The sequence below is a fragment of the Akebia trifoliata genome, chromosome 5, assembly GCF_017979445.1.
Source record: "Akebia trifoliata isolate Shusen 1 chromosome 5, ASM1797944v1, whole genome shotgun sequence".
NCBI lineage: Eukaryota > Viridiplantae > Streptophyta > Magnoliopsida > Ranunculales > Lardizabalaceae > Akebia > Akebia trifoliata.
This window is the reverse complement of record NC_141379.1, coordinates 4,476,177-4,492,202: the sequence shown is the minus strand read 5'-3', so window position 1 is coordinate 4,492,202 and position 16,026 is coordinate 4,476,177. Positions and strand designations below refer to the sequence as shown.

At 33.9% G+C, this 16,026-nt stretch overlaps 3 protein-coding genes across 4 annotated transcripts; all 3 read left to right on the top strand.

Annotated features, from left to right (window-relative positions):
• Positions 1-4,785: 4,785 nt before the first annotated feature.
• On the top strand, positions 4,786-6,693 carry TBL27 (TRICHOME BIREFRINGENCE-LIKE 27). Its single transcript, XM_086442282.1, has 2 exons — positions 4,786-5,133; positions 5,246-6,693. Exons 1-2 carry the CDS (start codon positions 4,971-4,973, stop codon positions 6,343-6,345), a joined length of 1,263 nt encoding a protein of 420 aa, XP_086298408.1. The 5' UTR covers positions 4,786-4,970; the 3' UTR covers positions 6,346-6,693.
• LOC147401125 (putative serine/threonine-protein kinase PBL28) lies at positions 5,288-11,523 on the top strand. 2 transcript variants are annotated; one of them, XM_086442283.1, is made up of 8 exons: positions 5,288-5,425; positions 9,199-9,318; positions 9,398-9,582; positions 9,849-10,047; positions 10,132-10,295; positions 10,374-10,478; positions 10,756-10,878; positions 11,006-11,523. In XM_086442283.1, the coding sequence occupies exons 2-8, from the start codon at positions 9,249-9,251 to the stop codon at positions 11,240-11,242; spliced, it is 1,083 nt and encodes a 360-aa protein (XP_086298409.1). In that variant the 5' UTR covers positions 5,288-5,425; positions 9,199-9,248; the 3' UTR covers positions 11,243-11,523. The 2 variants fall into 2 exon arrangements, with proteins under 2 accessions (XP_086298409.1, XP_086298411.1); XM_086442285.1 differs by lacking the exon at positions 10,374-10,478.
• Positions 11,524-13,338: 1,815 nt separating this feature from the next.
• On the top strand, positions 13,339-14,868 carry LOC147401124 (MLP-like protein 423). The gene is made up of 2 exons (XM_086442286.1): positions 13,339-13,580; positions 14,518-14,868. The coding sequence occupies exons 1-2, from the start codon at positions 13,403-13,405 to the stop codon at positions 14,790-14,792; spliced, it is 453 nt and encodes a 150-aa protein (XP_086298412.1). The 5' UTR covers positions 13,339-13,402; the 3' UTR covers positions 14,793-14,868.
• The last annotated feature ends 1,158 nt before the right edge of the window (positions 14,869-16,026 follow it).

The following is a 16,026-nucleotide window of genomic DNA, read 5'->3' as shown; positions in this document are numbered from 1 at the left end:
TATTAATTCATAGGGTGCTTTTATAATAATACATCATTCATTTCCATCGAAAATTATTCATCGAAAATTAAGTTATTTTAATGTTGATTTCAAATTTTGATAACTTGTATGACATTATTATTTTTAATTTAAAATTTGTGGGCTTTTATAAATAAAAATTATTATTTATAAATTGAAGATTTGAGTATTATTTATTATTTAAAAATGAATTGTATTTTAATTTTATAAGAAATAATATATTTTATTATATTTGATAAGAAATAGGCATTTGAAACATACAAACAATGTATAATAAGATTGTAAGGGTAACAAAGACAATTTACCAACTCCAGCAATATGTAACAAACATGATTCAGCATCTAAACAAACAACTTTTTCAGCACTTCAATTCAACGCTTATAAGTTTCAGCGCTTAATGCTATTCAACACTTATTTTTTTTTTTCAATTTAACAAACAGCACCTTAGTGAGGTTTTTGGGATGTGTTATGTGGAGGGAAAATCAATTATAACTGGTTATCGAATCGGGTTAGTTCCTTTTAAAATCAAACTCCAATTAATTTTAAAATGGGAATTGGAATTGTTGATTATAATTCTGATCAAATTGCTACTCATTGATACCCTGAAACACTGTATCTGTCCCTCCTTTTCAAATTATAAATGAAACACCTTCCCGATCCTTTGAGGAAAATTAATCGTATGATGTGGGGCCTTTGATTATGTCAAGGTTAGTGTAACGATTGTGATGTTAGACCAAACAATGATGAAATAACGTGCAAAGTCACCAAGAAAAAGACATTGGAGAATCCATTCTACCAAACTTCATCTTCTTGGCTGAAAAATAAAATGAGAATTATTGATGGGTCCAACCAAGGAAATCAACCTCGTGATTAGCGAGCTTTGCTCTTGTTTGGTAAATGGATATAACTAAGCGAAAGGTGATTAAGATCATTTGGAATAACAAAACATGTAACTTGGCAGATTTCATAATTCAATTTTAGATTGTCAAAATCCAATTAAGAAAATTGATTTTTAGAATCTAAAATCTCATTTGATCATAGATGAGATTATATATATTGAAGTATAAAAGAGATGCATTATTACAAAATAAAAAGGTGCAAGAAACATATTTTAAAATAACTAGAACACGATTATATATTAATTTATATTTATTTTTAATTGTAATTATAGGAGAAGGATTGTGAACAAGAATTCGGCTTTAGAATTTGAACCAAATGCCCCCAAAGACTAATATATTAGAAATTAATTATTGGATCAGTTTAAAATTTAAATCAACTATAATTGAATCCGAACCAAATTTGATAAGGTGGTCCCACGGGACAAGAAAAGGACGCAAGGGTACATAACCAAATCAATTTCAGTAATAATTAATATTCCTTATTCTGGGTTAGTTGTGTCCCATCTGAGTTGTGGTGTTTTTAGATTGGAGTGCAAAAAGTAGGGCAACTTTGCCCTCCGCATGAAACATTGAACATGTTGACGAGTGGGCCCCACTAAATGATGTAAAGGAAGTAGAGTCTCCCTAGCCTCACTAACTTAGTAAGGATTTTACCCTTACTTAAGGGTCCTTGGGCTCACCTCTTGGAATAAAAAAAACATAATCCAATGTTTCAAGGTTGTGTAGAGGACATAATTCTATGAATTTTATAGAAAAAAAATATTATTTTTTATCATTAAATTTTATTTTTAAATTTAAAGTTTTATTTCTGTTCGATTTCAAAACGTTGGATCTAGTTTAAGAGATTTATTTATTTATTTATTTTTATCATAGTTTCTATTATTATTCAATATTGTAGATGTTTTCTCTCCTTAAAGTTGTAATTGGTTTGGGTCTACCTTAACTTATTGACCTTTCAAAAAATAAAGATTTTTATTTTTTATCCAAGCTTTTCGATGAAATTTAGAAGGTTGTGGTGTTAAATTTCTGATGTCGTAATCCATTTGAGCAAAATGACCCATAGTAAGATTAAAAATCTTACCATGTTAGTAAGGAAAGGGTTTCACAACAAAGTATGTTATGAACAATCAGGTACCCCACTATCTTACTAGCTGAGCTGGTTACCACCACCACCACCACCTACCACTGCCACTGGTTATGGATTTGATTCCTATGATACTCCAATGGACACGTGTACATGATTCTTTGTATTGAACCCATATTTGATTTATGAAGAAATTACACCTTAATTTTAAAAATCACAAGGTGTCATTTGAATAGTTTTCATGATGAGGGATGCAATTGATCACCAATCCTAATTGTTTATCAATAATGCCCTAAATAGGTAATGGGTCTTGTCTCAATCATACATTTGGCCACTTCATCTTGAGGGCATTCTTGTAATTATCAGAAAGTGTTTTAAAATGAAATACCAAAAGCATTGACCCATCCAAAGAGGGGCAGCACAAACCTAACCTGCTTTGCAATTATTGCTAAATTTTAACAACTACAATATATTATTATAGTTAATTTTTTTAAATCATTAGTCGTGGGTGCCAACTCTAGATCATTTTTTTTTAAATATATAAAAAATCATGATTTTCTGACTCTCTTTTTTCATATGCTACCTATCAAATTATCACAACTCATATATAATTTTTTTTTTTTTTTTTTTTAAATCATAACCAGCTCATGACAGTGGTAAGACTGTCAATGGATTGGATTTGGGTCGGATCTATCTGATCCATTAAGTTAGATTTGGTTGGATGATTCATTGGATCTAGTCTTTCTTTCTCAATTTTTTTTTTTTTAGAGTTGTGATCATGGTTTTTAAACTTGGTATTTCATCTCATTTCGTCCAGACTCGATACTGATTCGTCTCGAACAAGTTTTCCGATATGTTTGAGACCTCTCATGAGTCAAATAAAAAAAAATGAACGTGAGTCATAAATCTCGATCAAAAAATGACTTTGTGAGTTGGTCTCGTTCAACTCTGATACTGAATTAACTGAGGCGATACGTCTCAGTCTCGAATGAGTTTAAAAACCATGATCGTGATGAATGCAGGGGGTGTTTGTACATGACTTAGCAAAGACACACAATCATAGATCTTTTTCATCAGGATACATAAGAAAAAGATGTGTGGTTCTGTGCCTTTGTCACGTTGGTCATGTAACCAACCGTGAACCAATACCTTTGCATTCATCATTATTCTTTTTCTAAATAGTCAACATTTGGCTCCAAATGCAGCTCAACAACATTTGATGAAATTTAGAACCAATAAATCCGATTGATTTGATCATTTGACTCATACATCAATGATCATGATCCAATTCCGTAAGTCATTGGATCCAAATCCTCAGTCTGAGACCCTAAGTCATGGGTTTGGATATTGGGTTTGATCCGGTCCAATGACAGACAGGATGAACAGGCCTTCAAATGTCACCTATTTTTTTAAAAGAGAGTTACTATTGCCACACCAACTTTTGCTTACACCTCACCAATCATGTGAAATTCGCTGGTGATTTACATAGGAATTAGTGTGGCATTAGTAAAAGTTGGTGTGGCATTAGCAGCTCTATTTTTTAATCTTAAAATATTAAGAAAACCAAATATTCTCTGCTTCATAAAAGGACATTTATAAGAGGCACATCATTGTTATTGGTGATAATAGCCATGTTGTGCAGTGCCAACAGACAAAAAAAAAAATAATAAATAAATAGTAAACTTTTTTTTTTTTTTTTTTGGTTTGCAAAATAACATATAGGTATGCATGTGGTCTTTGACATGCACATCATAGAATTATGAGTCATGATAATACATACATCCCATCACAAAACCGTAGATCATTTGTCTTAGGATACACAAGAAAAAAATTTATGATTTTATGAATCTCAAAACAAATGATCTACGATTCTGTAATGGGGGTGTATGTCAGAGGGGTTGTCATAAAATCATTATTCTAGAATTATATGTAGTTGGGAACTCATACATGATATACATCTCCACCTTCAATGTGACTTTGATCATCATTGTAGTCCAATAAATTTTCAGAATGAAATTTATCGATTAGTACTAACCTTCAATCAATCAAATGTATTTGAATCATAAAAAGAATTACAAACAACGTTTCATGAAAGTCCATTGGTGCTGTGATTTTCAAAACCAATGAATTTATTTTGGTTTTTATTTATTTTTAATACAATAGGTACCTGTTATATGGATCACATTTGGGATTAAAAATTTTTGCCCTTCTTGTCATGTTTTTTTTTTTTTTTTTTTAAATTATGAGAAAGCCAGATCTATATTCAGGGCTTAGGGTTTATTTTAGGTTGAAAACATTAAAAAAATGGTAGAATGGCAAATTCAGCTAATTAAATGACAATACATATACCCATTTTGATAAATAAATAAATACTAAAATGGGTATACTCAATTGAATCGATCAACAACACTCGAGAATAACAAAGAAAAAAAAAATTGAAATTGAAAAATATAGTCTACCATAAGATTAGAATCTTCGAGCTTTGTCTCTATTCTTTTTTTTTTTTTTCACTCTAAAAAAAGTATTAAATGTTGGGTAATCCATAGATTTAATATCAATCGTCAGATCCAACCTATAATGTATCATTAAAGAATTGCACACAGTTGGTGTGGCAATAGCAACTTTCTAATTTTAGTGTTGTAGGGAAGTTCATGAACTAACATGTGATAAAGATAATAAAAAAGGGTTACCTCCACATGTTCCAAGAGGCATGAAAACAAAACCCATGGTTTTATAAAGTTGAGTTGGCCAACCACATAAAATGGGATTCTTGATGGTTTATTTGACCAAATCATCTCTTAAAACCTTTTTTTTTTCTCTTCCACCCAAATCTCTCCCACCTTTATCTCCTTCACTCTCAACTCTCTTCCTCTCTCTCCCATTTTCCTCTCTCAACCTCAACTCCTCAACCCAACACACCAAACAGAGAGAAAAAAAAAAAAAAAACCAGAAGATAGAAGGATAATGAGATGGGTACAACAAGCCCATCCAAAGACCAACCTTACTCTCTCAAGAAGAAACTCTTACCTTGGGCTCTTTATGCACTCCTTCCATTAACTCTCATTCACTTATACTTCAATCCTCTCCCTCTCTCTCAATCTATATCAAATCAAGATCTTCAAAGCAATCAAGGTTATCTCATTAAAACCTTAATAAATTCTCTTGAAACCATATATTTGTTTCTCCATTTTAAGTTTAAATTCATGTTTCAATGTGTCTAACATTGTTCTTTTTTTTTTTTCAGTTGAAGAGGAAAGATTTATAGAAATTGAATGTGACTACACCAATGGAAAATGGGTACATGACAAGTTGGGCCCACTATACAATGGCACAAATTGTGGTACAATCAAGGAAGGACAGAATTGCATGAGACATGGTAGACCCGACATGGGTTACCTATATTGGAGATGGAAGCCTAAACAATGTAAGCTCCCGAGGTTCGAACCCAATATATTTCTTCGGCTCCTTAAGAATAAGCATTTGTCTTTCATTGGAGATTCCATGGCTAGAAATCAATTGGAATCTCTATTATGCTTAGTATCAACTGTTTCGTCGCCAGAACTTGTTTATCGAGATGGCGATGATAATAAGTTCCGTCGATGGTACTTCGCGTCACATAACATCAATGTGTCAATTTATTGGTCACCATTCCTTGTAAAAGGATTCGAAAAATCGAATACGGGTTTTAATCACAATAAATTGTACTTGGATTCCGTGGATGATCGGTGGGCAGGGGATATGGGTCAGATAGACATGGTAGTGTTATCTGTGGGTCATTGGTTCCTTCATCCCGCGGTATATTATGAAAAAGATTTAGTATTAGGATGCCATTATTGCCCGGGTCTTAATTATACCGAAATTGGTTTCTACGATGTGTTTAGGAAAGCGTTCAAGACCACTCTTGAGGGTATAATTGATGGTCGTGGTATGAATGCACTTGATGTTCTTGTTACCACATTCTCACCTTCACATTTTGAAGGTGATTGGGACAAGGCCGGGGCTTGTCCTAGACAGAAACCATTCAAGGAGGGAGAGAAGGCGTTTGAGGGAATGGACGCCGAGATGAGGAAGATAGAGGTAGAAGAGGTGAATGTGGCCAAAAGGAAGGCAACCCAATTGGCAAACTTGAGGTTTGAAACATTGGATGTGACCAAGTTATCATTGTTGAGACCGGACGGGCACCCGGGGCCTTACATGTACCCATTTCCATTCGCCAATGGGATTACCGATCGTGTACAAAATGATTGTGTTCATTGGTGTTTACCGGGGCCTATCGACACATGGAATGAGATATTGTTAGAGGTGATGAAGAGATGGGAGACTCAATCTAGGAGAGAAGGCTGAGGCAGGTTGAATTGACAGTCATAGAAGGCAAAATGTACACATTCTTACCACAAAACAAAGAGAAAGACAAAGTTACACACAAAAAAAGAAAAAATGGGTACTTGGGTTTTGTTCCTCTTGCTTTTTCTTCTCTTTGGGTGTGTGATGTTGGGTTATGGGTTTGGAACAAAGCCAAAAGGAATCAGTCTTGTTGCAGAAGATTTTGGTTTTTTTAGATGTACAAATGATTTGAATATGTGGGTGGTTTTACCTGTAAAAGAAGAAATTTAGGGAGCTATTCTTTGGTAGTTTAGTTTGTCTATTAGAGAATTCAAATTATTGTTTCTCCTTCTGAGATTTTATTTTTAAGTACATTCTTATCAGATCAATTGATGAGCAATTTTTAGTGATACGGGTCGATAAATTTATTAACTGTTCATATCTAGTGATGTTGATAAAACTGGGATGATCACATAGTCTTTTGGTTTCTAATGTTTGTGAGAATCTCTTTTGGATGAAAATTCTGTTTTTATTTTTTGACTAGAAGTCCAAATTTTTTTGACTGATGTCCAACAAAGTACTTCCCATTGTAGTAACAAAGTTTAGATTCGGTAATTATTTGGCGGAGCTTCAATTCAGTTAATTTGAATAATTTCATGAAAGTTTCATAAAAAAATCAGAAAAATTCCAAGGAATGAACAAATGATGTTTTTGTGTTTCTTACCAAAACCCAACATCTTCAATCTCCCTCAAATTCAACTTTGTTCTTAAGATTTGAACTTTAAAGAAAATAAAATTTTGAGGTTAAAAGGGTAAAAAAAATATTATCATATTCCGCAATTAATTGATAAATCATTGATTAATTTATCAATTTAACCCGATAGTCCTTTGTTCGGAGAATTTTTTTGGCAAAATTCTTACCAATTAAACAACACGGTTCAATCAGAAGTGCTTATATAAGGTTCCAAACGAGGCGTAGATATATGAAGGTCATGTATCTCCCTCTCCATCTCTCTTCATCAATCAGATCTACCACAGAAGTTCATTTTTTGACCAAATGGTCCAACTGAATTGAGCCCAGAATTTGACAAACATCCGTTCCGATTATCAGATTATCATGACTCTTAACATAAATACCAAAAATGTAAAAAATGAGGCCTAGATATATCAAGGTCATGAATCTACCAAACTAACTTCTAGGACTGGTAAAGAAATATGATGGGCTTGGGCCTAACATTTAACTAGTAAGGCCCAATTTATAATTGTGGCCCAATTCAAACTTGTGCCAAGCTACAAGTATATTGTTTCGGCCCATTCTCCAAACTAAACAAAGCTTCATTAGTTTTAGATTTGAGTTGAAACTAATCCAAGCATCTTGTACATAAACCTTGCTATTCTATTAACCCCTAAACTAGAGCCAAAAAAAAAAAACATAATTATTTTATGTACAAAACACAAAACATGGTTGATTCGACGAGTTTTCATTAATTGGCTGAAATCTCAAATCATCAAACAAATGATCTCGCATCTCAAATGAGTAAAATGGGAATTTTCTCAAATCTTGGAGCTGAGTTTTAAAATCATACATGGGAACTAGAGTACTAAAAACTAGGGGTGCAACTTGGTTCGGTTTGGTTCAATTTGATGTCAAATTGGAACCGAATCGACATAGGTCAGTTCCACTAAATAGGAACCAGAACCAAACCAAATTCCATTGGAACCAAACCAACCCAAACCAAATTAAAGTCGGTTTAATTCGGTTCAGTTCCACAGTTTGCAAATATTTTATAAATTATAAGTAATATTTTTTAATGAAAAAATAAACATAAAATTTCATATAATAAATCACAAATCTATCCATAAAAAACCATTAGCTTATCCATAAAAGATCACTAATCTATGTACTAACTCTTAAAATAATTCATAATAATTATTATATACATATATATTTATTTATTGCATAGGGGTTCGGTTCTATACAAGCTTGATCTGAGAACCGAACCAAATTGATCGGTTCTCCATTTTCGTAACTCGGAACCGAATTGTAACTTGTTCCAAACCAAACCAAACCACGCCAAAGCTATCGGTCTGGTTCGGTTCTCGGTTTGAATCGGAACAAGTTGCACCCCTACTAAAAACATTGACTATCTTGCTTGGTTGCCTCTACGACTGCTTTGACTCTCCTGAGTCATCTTGGTCTCGAACGAGTTTTAAAATCATTCTTGGGGGGAACTAAAATACTAGGCACATTCTATTGCCGCACCTGCTTTTACTAAGGGCACCCCAATTCATGTGATATCAAAGAAGAATTTAGTAAACATCTTGGGGTGCTCTTAGTTAATATTGATGTGGCAAAAGAAGCAATAATTAAAAACATGAATGAAAGAGTCCCCTCAACGGCTCTTTCTCTATTTCCTTTCTTCCACCAATAAAAAAAAAATGGAGGGAGAGTACCAAACACACCTCTCTCTACCAAACACACCTCACTTTATCTTCAAGATTTCAAATTTCCTTTACCTTTCTTTGGTAAAAAAAAAAATCCTCTAAATGAGATTTCAGGTAGTTGGATATGTGGTAGTTAAGTATTCTCTAAATCTAACTTCAGTTGCTCTATACCTACTCTTGATAGGATTCTACTACCATTTGTTTTTTCTTCTTTTATACTTTGTTATAAACATTTTCTCCATATGTTTCTAGCTTGAGAAGGCATTAGTTTCTATAAGTTTAAATTGGCTGTTTAATTAATTCTTCTTTTTTGGGTATTTTATGAGATGGGTTCCCTCTGAATTATGGAGAAAGTTGGGAATTGATTGAGACTGTTCATTTTATTGTGTATACTAATATGAAAATTTTGTAATTTTGATTGTCGAACAGAAAATATTTGATCTGCCTGTACAACAGATTGGCATCTAGAGAGAGTGATTATGCCTTTCGGGTTGGTCTCAGCGTGGAACAAGAAGCGTGGAAGCAAGTCACATGATCATGTTGACCCTTGTATGTAATTCTGTTCTTGTTGTTGTTCTTCTTATTGATTCTCAATTCTAAAGATGAAAAAGTGATAAACACTTTTCAGGGATATATAAGCCTTTGGAATGTTGGCAACTTGAAGAACAAATTCCATCTTCAAAAAGACGTAAAGAATCATCTGTGTTCATGCTCAAGGAAATGGAGGAAGCAACATGTTCATTCAAGGATGAGAATTTGGTTGGAAAAGGAGGATTTGGGCGGGTGTATAGAGGAACTTTGCAGTCGGGGGAGGTATATAAGTAGCTTTTGAGAAACATTTTTGACAAAATTTTCTATGACCCGTAATTGAATTCGGATAACAAGAAGTGTGGTATATTTGATTAGCTATGTGTGTCATCAATCATGCTTCTTTTATCCGAATTTCAAACTATTACTCTACTTAGGTTCTGTTTGATAAGTGTATTATTTTTTTCCTAGATTGAAAAAGAAGTATGTTTCGACAATCCTCTTTCGATATATTTGTATACCAACATATATATATTGTTTTCTATATGAAGGTTGTGGCAGTTAAGAAAATGGAGTTGCCACCTTTTAAAGAATCAGAAGGTGAGCGTGAGTTTCGTGTAGAAGTGGACATCTTAAGCAGACTTAATCATCCAAACCTGGTTACTCTGATTGGTTATTGTGCTGATGGGAAACATCGGTTTCTAGTATATGAATTCATGCACAACGGCAACCTACAAGATCATTTAAATGGTTGGTTCTTCACAACTATCTTTAGCATATATTGATTTCAGTCTATTTGGTAAAATTTAGTAATTGTTTGCAACTATATATTAGGAATAAGCGAAGTGAAGATGGATTGGCCTCGAAGACTTAAAGTGGCACTTGGAGCAGCGAGGGGGCTTGCTTATCTCCATTCCAGTACTACAGTTGGCATTCCTATTGTTCATAGAGATTTCAAATCCACCAACATACTTCTAAATGAAAATTTTGAAGCAAAGGTACGTAATTTATATAGGATTCATTTTGTTAGTGCTTATTGTGTAAGATATGTATGACATTCGTTGCACATCTCTCAGATCTCTGATTTTGGTCTCGCTAAGCTGATGCCCAAAGATCAAGAGATGTATGTGACGACAAAAGTGCTTGGCACTTTTGGCTACTTTGATCCAGAGTATACATCGGTATGCAACTTTTCCCTCTTCATGTTAACTTATAGCCCATGCCACGTCTGGGGGTGTGTGTCAGAGGGGGCGTTAGAAAATCACGACTGTACTCTATTTCTTAGTCAATCACTTATTTTGAGAGTTTTTTGGCTTCTGGAATCTTATTTTTTAGGAACTTTAATCTTTTTTATTAGTTCATTTGTTGTAGGCTTCGTGCACGTTCACCATATCCTTTATATGAAATAGATTTCCTTCTCTGATAACTAAGCATTGAAAGTTTCCATATTGACCTTAGACTGGGAAGCTCACTCTACAAAGTGACGTGTATGCGTTTGGAGTGGTTCTTCTTGAGCTCTTGACCGGACGCAGTGCATTGAACTTGAACCAGGGACCCACTGAGCAAAACCTCGTACTACAGGTACAAATCAGGTCCTCCTATCTAATTTACTCCGAGTGGGTTCTCTAGTTTGAAGATACAAAGCACCAAAACTCAAAAAATAAACATTGAACACTTATGGTATGTTTTTTATATTTTACTTCTTCAGGTTAGACATATGCTGAATGATCGGAAAAAGTTGCGGAAGCTGGTAGACCCTGAAATGAGTAGGAGGTCATACACCACAGAGTCGATTTCAATGTTTGCCAAACTTGCTTCTCGTTGTGTCCGTGCGAAAAGCAGTGAGAGACCCTCAATGGAAGTATGTGTCAAGGAATTGCAACTGATTTTCTTTACCAATGCAAAAGCTTTGGGTATGGGAATGCGTGCATTCAGGACAGCTTGAAAGCTTGAGATATGTTGTTAGAGGTCCATCTGAAGTCCCAAAAGGCTCAATGTCGTATACAGTTTGATTGAGAGAAAATCAAATTGAGATTTTATATACTCTACGCAGATAAAATTGGGAAATTGTTATGGTTTTCCTCAATTCTTGGACCCACTCTTGGTGGTAACAATGTAACAAAATCACATAAATCTTCAAGAACAAAAGCATATAAGGGTCAATATATGCAGTTAAAGAGTCCCTTATTGTCTCAAAATAATAGTGAAAATAGAAAAATTTACTGACCTTAGAGTCTCTTTTACTTCATTTCCCTCTCGAGGCTTCCTAAAGTGACATATAAATCATTCAATGGGAATATAAGTAAAAGTTAATGAACTTTTACCATCTATTGTTTTAGCAGTTTAGCCTTTAGTCAATGTTCACTTTGTTGAAGCAGACAAGGACACAAAGTTCCTGCAACAAACTATCACTCAAAAAGCACTTTTATGAGTAATTCATTACCCAAAGCGGTTAATTCTAGAGAAAGGAGGGTATCAAACATTTAGATTCCTTAAATTCATCTAGAATTAACCACAATCTATTCTACGTGTCCGAAAACTTAGTACCAATGTAAGACAGTAACACATGTTCGTGTCCTCATTACATAGGGTTCAATCAATATATCCTATGAAAACGTTGTGCTTTGAAACCGGGACTAAATCCTTGGTCATCTGTTTTATCTTCATGATTAGAGTGAGTAAAACATTTGGAGATTTTCTTGAAAGAAAAAAAAAGGTTAGAAGAAATATTTAAACAGCAACACACACTATAAAGATTTTCAGAGGTTGGATCCAAATCCCATTAGAAACCTTGAGTTTCCCTCTTGGCCCCCCATGTATGCGCATGAATCCTCCCACTTTCTCTATTAACTTCAAGGTTAATTAATAGAAACATAAGATTATAAGACTTACATTCCAGCTCTTCTTTTATTCGATGTGGGACTAAATAAAAAAGAGAACAAAAATAAAAAACACAACCAAGCAAAGGGCTTTTTCCCAAGAAACAGAAAGTGGTTTTCTACATTCACCCCTTATAATTCCAACATTTAGAATGCTTCATGTTCTGGACTTGTTGATTTGTGCAATAGATGTATCAGTTTGTTTGCTTCCCCAAAAGAATAAGAAGTTAAAAGTATCGTTTTGTTTTAGTCATAAACTCAGGAATGGTAAAAGGCTAAATGCACACATTAGCTTCAAAAAAAGAGCATAATTAGCTTCGTGGCTTTGTATCAAGATTACTATTATACTGTATCTTTGGAATTGTATCGACAATTACTACGACACGAACTGTTTCGACTTTCTAGAGTCAAATTACATTTTTATGTCAAATTTTTTATTTTTAGTAAATTCCGTTTTAGCATATTTTCAAGAATTTTGACTCAAAATGTTGGTTCAGTCGCATTTAGGGCTCAGTCTCTACAAAATCAAATTGAGTTAACTTGTCTGAGTTTTTTTATTGACTCGATTTGTTTTAAAATTATGGTTTCTACTCTCTATAGACAACACAAGTGTAGAATAGTGGACGTACCAGCCAACAACATAGCCGGCACATTGAATGCTAAAACTAACTAGTTGGTTCTTATAACCATCACATAAATTCCAGTTTCCCTATTAGGGACTAATCTGTTATTTATTTAATTATTATTCAAAATTTGATATTTTCTACCGAGGTCGATTTGTAGTCATTTACTCTTAGCAGAAGTGCCAAGAAATAGCTCTATGTTAAGGTTGGAAGCATTTTAAAAATGGATAGAAGTTTCTTACTACTAGGCATTAACCACATTATCCCGTCGAGGTCCAAACTTCATCGATCAAACCCATCATCACCTAATAATTGTAAATATCGAAGAAGCTTTTATGTTAAATTTTGAGGTAAGGTTCATCTTATAAGTATGATTTGATGATGTGATGGTCATTGAGGAGGTACACTAAATGCAAATATCTTGCTTTTCACCACCTATATACAAAACTTGAGTTGGATGGTTGTTGAAACTGGCCCCCTAATGAATGTAAAGCTCCAAACCACTCACTACTATTTATACACCTCATGTTGCTTCTCATCTCTTTCATTCACCACCCATTCTCTCAAATTTGTTTCCTTCGAATCGCCATCAAAGATCACTCTATGGGTAAGCTTGAGTCCGAAGTGGAAATCAAGTCCCCAGCAGATAAGTTCTGGGGAGCCATTAAGGACTCCAACACTCTCTTCCCTAAGATCTTTCCCGAGCAATTCAAGAGTATCGATGTAATTGAAGGAGATGGAATAAGTGTTGGTTCCATCTGTCTCTTGAAATATGCCGAAGGTAAGATGCATTTTAGTAGTAAAAATCTCTTACCCAACATGTTGCTCTCATTCTAAAATCCCATTTTCTCTCTCACTTCCAGTCATAAATAGTTCAATTTCCATTTTTTTTAAAAATATTTCACTCACTTTTTTCTATCAGTACTTCCAATATATGTAAGGTTGATAATTTTGAGGATCCAACTCAAAACCAATTGGCAATGAATGGAAAGGCTCGTGAGCTTATAAGGAGAGAGACAAGGCAACGAGTATCCGATGTGGGATTAAACTCAACACGTCCTCGCACGTGCGGGCCAGATTGGGCCAAAGCATGTGAAGATATGACTGAGTGACGTGGAGGAGAGAAAGGCCTTCTCTGATACCATGATAATTTTGGGGGTCCAACTCAAAACCAATTGGCATTGAGTGGAGAGGCTTAGGAGCTTATAAGGAGAGAGATAAGGCAATGAGTGTCCAATGTGGGACTAAATTCAACAAAGTGTGCCAATGTAGATCAGACTCAATTTCAAAATTATACGTACCCCATTTCAAAATTATATATATTTTTAATATTTATAAGCTATTGGATTGGATCATGCACGATCTGACTCTTTTGGGATTAGTGTCACCCTGAACTATTATAAATCCGATTCATAGACAGCCCCAATAAAAAATAAGCTCACCGTCACTTATGTTTTTTATTTTTAAAACTCCTAAGCCTTGACAAAGGAAGGTTTCAATATAGATTAACAGATAAAATAAGGTAAGACCCTTAACATGGATCCAAACTTGTTGATTCTCACTCATCATGTTTTCTTAATTCACCGCTACATACATAGTTATAATAAATTATATTGATTAATGCGAAGTGCTAAAATGCAATAATGTAAGATTGTATAATTAATTCATGAGAATCTTGGCCATCTTGACTATCTTGTATTCGATGTGTTGATTTATAGGGATTCCCATCATTACTTTTGCGAAGGAGAAGATCGAGGTTGCAGATGACACAAACAAATTGATCACTTACAGCGTCATCGATGGAGAACTTGCAAATGTTTACAAGAGTTTTAAGGCTAGTTTACATGTAGTCCCAAAGGGTGATGATGGGAGCTTAGTGAAATGGTGTGTGGAGTTTGAGAAGGCAAGTGAAGAGGTTCCTGATCCTAATCTAATCCAAGAATATGCAATTAAGACCTTCAATGGGTTGGATGCTTGCCTCTTAAAGGCTTAAAAGTGGTTAATGGTGATTGTCTTCTTGTAAAAGATGTTGGAACATCTCTAAATAAATTTAAAAATTAAAAAAAAAAAAAAATCTATATAATAATAATAATTATTGGTATCATTAAACTTCCCCATTCTTCTTCTTTGGATTTTAATTTTTTAATTTTTAATTTTTTGGTGTGTATATGTGCGGATGCGGCGGGCAGGGTACACATATTTGCTTTACTTGAAAATTGAACAAAATTAATCAATTTATTGAATTAATATGAATGAGGGAAAGAAGATCATGAGTAAATTGATGATATTAAGTTGAATAATGATGAAATCAACGCTGATGTGGCAAGAGGATAGGATCATAGATCTTTTTTCTTTGTATCCCGAAGAAAAAGATCCATGGTTCTGTCCTCTTGTCACTTCAGCCGCGTATCAAAATCCGTGTGCATTAGTCACGATTCTTTTAGGTTTACTTCTATAAAATAAGTTTACCATTGACTGAAAGTCAACGGATCTCTTTGAATTATGGGTCAAATTTTGATATATTTTTACAAAATACCTTTTAAAATTTAAATTATTAAATTAAAAAATTTGACTAAAATCAAATTTTCATCGTCAATTCATATAATAAAATAAAAAAAATTGATTTTTATGGTCAAGGGTAAACCTAATCTTGCCTTTTGTAAGGGTTTAAACCTAATATAAGTAATTTAATAGGGAGTTGATTTTATTAAGAAATTAATTTTCTATGAATCTGTGTCACAATTAAACACACGTCCTAAGAACGGGAATGGCAATTGGACCGGAAATATTTTCAAATCAGTCGGATTTTGGGCGAATTTGGGTCGGATTGATCCGTGTTCATCGCAAAAATCATTTCTTCACAATAATCTTTGTAAAATTTTATATTTTAAATTCGGTTCATAAGAAGCAAACTGACGGTTCTTTCAATCATCAAGGTTTCATTTTGAACCGAATCGTCTTCTTAAGAAATCCCGAAATTCCGGGTCGGGCCATTGATTCAGTCCGATTCGATTTGATTTGGTAAGTGAGTCAAACATTAACCCAATCTGTGGGTCCAAAAATGTGTCCACGTGGTTTCTCCGCTGTGGATACGAATCATGTTATTTGAAATCAACGTCAGAGTGATTGGAGTTTTTTGTAATAAATTAATAATTGAAGTACTTTAAAAAAAATAACAAAAGGGTGTGTTCAATAAATAATCCCACGAAATCCTCGAATAGGATTGG

What these genes read in the sequence shown, in the direction of transcription:
- LOC147401124 (XM_086442286.1), top strand. Translation starts at nt 13,403, where the DNA reads ATGGGTAAGCTTGAGTCCGAAGTGGAAATCAAGTCCCCAGCAGATAAG. An exon ending in TCTCTTGAAATATGCCGAAG is followed by an intron (nt 13,581 to 14,517) that starts GTAAGATGCATT and finishes GTTGATTTATAG; the next exon opens with GGATTCCCATCATTACTTTT.
- TBL27 (XM_086442282.1), top strand. Translation starts at nt 4,971, where the DNA reads ATGGGTACAACAAGCCCATCCAAAGACCAACCTTACTCTCTCAAGAAG. An exon ending in AGATCTTCAAAGCAATCAAG is followed by an intron (nt 5,134 to 5,245) that starts GTTATCTCATTA and finishes TTTTTTTTTCAG; the next exon opens with TTGAAGAGGAAAGATTTATA.
- LOC147401125 (XM_086442283.1), top strand. Translation starts at nt 9,249, where the DNA reads ATGCCTTTCGGGTTGGTCTCAGCGTGGAACAAGAAGCGTGGAAGCAAG. An exon ending in ATGAAAATTTTGAAGCAAAG is followed by an intron (nt 10,296 to 10,373) that starts GTACGTAATTTA and finishes CACATCTCTCAG; the next exon opens with ATCTCTGATTTTGGTCTCGC. An exon ending in TTGATCCAGAGTATACATCG is followed by an intron (nt 10,479 to 10,755) that starts GTATGCAACTTT and finishes TATTGACCTTAG; the next exon opens with ACTGGGAAGCTCACTCTACA.